This window comes from Vigna unguiculata, chromosome 6 (genome assembly GCF_037176805.1).
Source record: "Vigna unguiculata cultivar grain cowpea cultivar isolate G323 ecotype 2 chromosome 6, ASM3717680v1, whole genome shotgun sequence".
NCBI classification, from domain to species: domain Eukaryota; kingdom Viridiplantae; phylum Streptophyta; class Magnoliopsida; order Fabales; family Fabaceae; genus Vigna; species Vigna unguiculata.
The window spans coordinates 26,814,779-26,820,778 of record NC_140797.1 but is presented as its reverse complement, the minus strand read 5'-3'; the positions used below and the strand labels follow the sequence as shown (position 1 = coordinate 26,820,778).

At 29.6% G+C, this 6,000-nt stretch overlaps 1 protein-coding gene across 1 annotated transcript; it reads right to left on the bottom strand.

Moving 5' to 3' along the window:
* Positions 1-890: 890 nt before the first annotated feature.
* Positions 891-3,103, bottom strand: LOC114187563 (cytochrome P450 71D9-like). The gene is made up of 2 exons (XM_028075840.2): positions 2,159-3,103; positions 891-1,682 (listed from the first exon to the last, which is right to left on the bottom strand). Exons 1-2 carry the CDS (start codon positions 3,059-3,061, stop codon positions 1,059-1,061), a joined length of 1,527 nt encoding a protein of 508 aa, XP_027931641.1. The 5' UTR covers positions 3,062-3,103; the 3' UTR covers positions 891-1,058.
* Positions 3,104-6,000: the final 2,897 nt, after the last annotated feature.

Sequence of the window (6,000 nt, the reverse complement as noted above, 5' to 3'; positions counted from 1 at the left end):
TGGGGATATCCTTCAATTGCCCCTTTCAGATCAATTTCTGTCATCCAATATTGACGCTGATCTTTGAAGAATCGTTCACGGAGGGTTGAAGGTGTTCATCGCGGAGGTAGGTTTTGGTTTAGGGTTTGATTTTTGCTGACTGACCATTGTTTGGGATTAGTGTTAATGATTAGGGTTAATGATTGCGCACCACTGCAATGTCTCCGCAATCGCAAATTGGGGGTGAGCCTGAAACCCTAGAACCACCATGACATGAATTGCAAGTTTGGTGAACTCAGCTATTGCAAGAAGAGCAAGATGCCTCACGAGACATTCCTATTCAGCTGAAGATGGATGGAAGACAACCACATTTCAAAATCACACAAACCCTAACTTTCAATTATAACATTTGGTCTATGTATACAGTGAAAACGGACATGTCACTGAACAACAATCCACGTCACAGAAAAGGACCACGCTGGCCACTGTTCCGTTAACAATTTAGACGGAGTTAAGGAAAAAGAGTTAATTGAAAAAGATTAACGAAATGTAGGACCAAATCGAAAACAATTTCAGAAATAGGACCAAAGTGAAAAAAGTTGACCAAAACTAGGACCAAATAACTATTTAAGCCTATATAATATGAAAAGACAAAGTAAAAGTATTAGAAGGTTGACACATAATATGAAAAGACATGTACTTATGGAACCTTTTTCATAGATTATTATGATCTTTTTCGAGTTTATGTTTCTATGCTACACTATGAATTAACTCTTAATTAAGTGTTTTTAGTACAACCTTGGTTTCATTGTGGAGACTAATTTAAAAGTAATATATAAATATTAAACCAAAAATTACTGAAAGATATAAACATAAGAGTAACATTACGGTCTTTCTGAGCCACACCTTAATAAAAGATAAGCAAAATAAAAAAGTTTTATACTTAATAGTTACAGAATTTTCATTTTCTGTGACAGCCAAGCATAATGAAACAAAGCCTTATTTGAATTGACAGTAGGTTTTTATTGTGCAGTATGCATTATAGAGATACCAAAGGTTTCAGTTTCTGAAGGAGAAGCTCATGTGACAGGCAAAGGATGATAAGGAAAAGGGACCAGGTACAGATCATCTTTTCTTCTCATTGTGAGTCCAAACATCTCACTCATGTTCAATTCTTCAATTGTGATTCCACTGGGAAGTTTCCAATCAAAGTGATACAACAACATTGCAAGGGCAAGTTCAAGATTTCTCAAAGCAAATGTGCTGCCTGGGCATATCCTTCTTCCAGCACCAAAAGGAATGTACTCAAAATTATTACCTTTGTAGTCAATAGTGCTATCAATGAATCTCTCGGGATAAAACCTCTCTGGTTCACTCCAATAGTTTGGATCTCTTCCAATTGCCCAAGCATTCACCATGACCTTGCTTTTGGCAGGTATGTGATAACCATGTATCTCACATGTTTCACCACATTCTCTTGGAAGCAAAAGAGGAGTTGGAGGGTGTAATCTCAAAATCTCTTTCACAACTAGTTTCAAATATTTGAGTTCATCCAGGAAATTTTCATCAACCCTTCCTTTCATGTTAAATACTTCTCTAACCTCAGCTTGTGCTTTTTTCATTACTCTTGAATCCTTCATCATTTCAGCCATCGCCCAATCTATGGTTGTTGATGATGTCTCGCCACCACCACCAAAAATGTCCTTAAAGATAGTTTATCAACCAAAAAGGTTAGAAGTAAATAATCAAATAGACTGCATGCTTGTAGAGTTATTAGGCAATTGTTTCACTACTTAAGAGCTCTTACAAGTGGGAAATAAGATATACAGGGGAAAAGTGTCAGACATTTAGAACAATTTTTATTTCCAACTCTCTTTTTGGTTTTAAATTTGCTTTTCCAAGACTCATCCTACTGAATAATCAACTTCTCCCCCAGAATATTCTACGTTTAGAAATCAACAATAAAAACATATATGAGATATTTTCTCATCAAGTTCTTCCGTTTCGGATCTAGCTCAAAAGAGTTGGTGAGTGTGTAGTTTCTTCAGATTTTTAAAACTAAAACAAGTTTCTGAAAATAGAAATCAAACTCACCCTTATCTGACAAATTCCACTTTCATATAAAGTATGACAAAGATTATGGACATTAAATGTATTTGAAAGAGGTTATGATCCATACCAGAATTATTGCCTTGACGTTGTCCCTAGTTAAAGAAAAATCTTGTTGGCTACCATCCTCATATTGTAGGAGAACATCCACAAGATCTACGGCTTCTCTTTCGTTACCTTTGGCCTTTGACTTTGCCTCCTTATGCTCATTGATGATGTTTTCCATTATCTGATCAGCTTCTTGATGCACCTTCTCCAGCTTATGCCTCATGCCAGTCACATGTTGCAACCAAACAGCAGAAGGAAAGAAATCTCCAATGTAAAATCCTGCAGCAACTTTGGTTATTTTTGTAATCACTGATATAAATTTTTCATGGTCTTTGAATTTCTTGCCAAAGGCAGCCCTTGAAGCAATTGTATAAATTGATGAAAGTACAGCCTCAGTGAGGTTGATGGGGTATCCTTTATTCCCATCAATCCTTTTCACAAGATTGAAGAGCTCCTCTTCTCTGATTGGCTGGTATGAGTTCACACGTTTTTGGCTTAAAAGCTCTAATGTGCAAATCTTTCTTAGCTGCCTCCAATAATTTCCATAAGGAGCAAAAGCAATGTTTGTGCAGTTGTAATTGATTACATCAATAGCTAGGACTTTAGGTCTTGTGGCAAAGTTAATATCATGGGTTTTCATCACTTCCATAGCACACTCAGCGGATGAAACGACAATGGTAGAAACTTCTCCAAGTTGAAGATGCATCAAGGGTCCATATTTTAAGGCTAGGTCTCTTAATTTTCTATGGGGCAGAGAGCATAACAGATTGTGTATATTTCCTATAATAGGTAGCTTTCTAGGTCCATCGGGCATGTTAGAAGGTGTTTCCTCATCTTTCTTCTTTGTGTTTCCTATTTTTCTCACTATAAGGCCTAAGAAGATAAAGAAGAAAAGAGCTGAAAAGTAGAGAACTAGCTCAGCCATGGAAGAGAAGCAGATTTCTAATGCCAGTATGATTCTAGTTTATGTTTATATATACACACTCACCAATAAATACCCCTGAAATAATACTTAACATTTTATATCAATAATCATCATTTAATACCAATAAATACTAATAAATACATTACATTAATTATATAAAAGAGTCTTGTTAACCGATGCGCTAAGGGTACTGATTAAGAATAATTAATATATATTAGATCTTACAAATAGATAAGTGTAATATTAAATAAAATCTGACATAATAACCATTAATGCAACTTTATATTTCTTTAAAAGACAAAAATACCCATAAATATTGTACATGTGTATTTAATATTTTATTTAATGTTCACAAATAAAAGTTAAAAACTAATTAAATATAAGAAAGTTTAAATTAATAGAAAAACCAACAAAAAAATTGCGTTAAACATCTAAAACTTAAACAAAAATAACATAAGAAAGTATAAATTAACATAAAAACCAACAAAAGAAATAGTGTTAAACATCTAAAAATGTTACAAAAAAAAAAGAACAATTAAAGTGTAAATTTAAGATTTAATTGAATTTTCTTTTCTTTTTAGTAGAGACCTTAAGAATTCTAAAGTCCTTGTTTTGTAAAAGTAAGTTATAGTTCACAAATTTAAAAGGGTATTTTTGCCTTTATAAAATTTATTATGTGTATTTATATTATTTTAATTACTGTATTTAATTATTTCAACTTTCAATATAAAAATGATGATATCAAAACACATTTATTATTCATTAACTAGTGTCTGACACTCGTTAGCATTCTCATGTATAAAATATTAATTGCATACTTAAATATTTTATATATTTTGTACATTATTAATTTATATATTATTCACTATTAATTATACTAATAATAGAATCAATTAATAATTAATAGCTTTAGCAGAAATTTAATATTTTAATTAATATTCTACTAGAAACAACAAACAATGGAGCACATGTCTTGGTTTATACTAAAAAAATAGTAATAACAGTTTTAATTCAATTTTAAGTAAAGTAAATATGTATTAGGATACAAAGATGATCAATAATAAAGTAACTAAAATTTTAGTAATTGATTTAATGTCATATCTTTAGTTTAAATTATTAATTTTGATGTTATAGATTTAAATTATTTAACTTGAGGGAATAAAACTATAATAAAAATATATTTATTAATAATATTTCATGAAATTATATGAATTTAGAATAATTAAATTTATAAATGTAAACAATTAGGAAGCATAAAGAGTAGATTTCTGATACATGTTGCTTCCTCGTTAATTCATACAAAAACTTAGAAAAAGACATTCTTCATGTATAAAAAAATACAATACAATGAACAAAAAAAAAAATAAGACACGCTGTGGACAACACAATTTTAAATTAAAAAATAAAAATAAAAATCATTGTCAGTTTAAGCATAAAAATGTAATCAATGGAATTGCAACACGTGTCCATTATTTCAAATTCCAAACCATCTATCACTTTTATCTCTCTTCTTTTATTACATCCTAAACTTTTTTTTTAATTATGTATTTGATTTTCATGTAACAAAATTTTAATTTGGTCTTTTTATTTTTTTTTTATTTTAATTTGGTTCCTATTTTAGGAAATTTGATCTCAATTTAGTTCTTTTTGTTAGTGGTATAGTAACCGCATTAGATGGGGTGTCACGTGTCAGTTTCTGGATTTTTTTAATTTTTTTTTTGAATTTTAAAAAAAAATTGTCACGTGTCAAGCTGTCGTCGTGTCACGTGGCAGTGACAGAATGATGTGGTAGTGACAATGACATGTGTCACTATTATGCCAGATATCATTTCTTCATTCTCAATTTAGTCCCTATATTCTAATTTTGTCTCAATTTTTGTAAAAATAATGCAATTCTGTCCCTATCTAAATTGAAACAAAAATTAATTTTTATATAAATGTTATACAAATATTTTTATTAAATTTGATATTTTTATTCAAATTGATATTTTTATTATATATTTTTAACATAACTAAGTTTATTTAAATTTGTGTTTCACATTCAACTTTACTCAAAATTATTTTCAAATTTTAAATTTATATGTTTTTTATTGTTACATGAATTAGTTAAAATTATTTTTTAAAATTTTATAATTGTTATTTTTACACCAATTCAAACATTTGTGTACCCTCACCATAAACTTGTCTAAGCCTTTCCCCCTTTTCTCTACCTAATCTCCCTCTTTGTCTTCCAACCTTCTTCATTTTCAACCTCTTACCCGTTTTATTTCAATCTCACCATCTTCGATGGCTATTTCCGTCTTGCTCTCACCATCTCTAATGGTCATTCACTAAAAAAACACCATAAATGAGGCGGTTTAAACGCCACACTTATGTTTGGTGACAGTTTTGAAAATTTCATAATTAATGATGTCACAAAGTAAAATATGATGTTTCAAAGGAATTGAGGTTTCAACCATCATTTTTTACATTGTATCAAGTGACGATTTCTTTTAATAAATTGTAGTAGTTAAAATTATCGTAATATTTTTCAATAAAATTAAATGTCCTGGAAATAGTGACACTTATAAATGCACAAGTTACATTATATTATGACGTTTATAACTACCACTATTATCATTCATCATGATTTAAGTATTTTATTATTTATTATTATTCACCTATATTTATAATTTCATAATTAAATTAAATTTATTTTAATAATGAAAATTTGAAATATATAGAAAAATGATAATACAAAAAAATTAAGGGTTTTAAATATATTTGTCGTCCCTTAACTTTTAGTGAAAATTGAAATTAGTCTTTCTTTGAAACTCTTGTCCAATTTAGTACCCCAACTTTAGAAATATGTGAATTTAGTCATTTTAACCAAATTTTGTTAATTTTGTTTGATGTTTCAAATAAGTTTAATGTTAGCATTTGAGTTGTTTATATTGTTT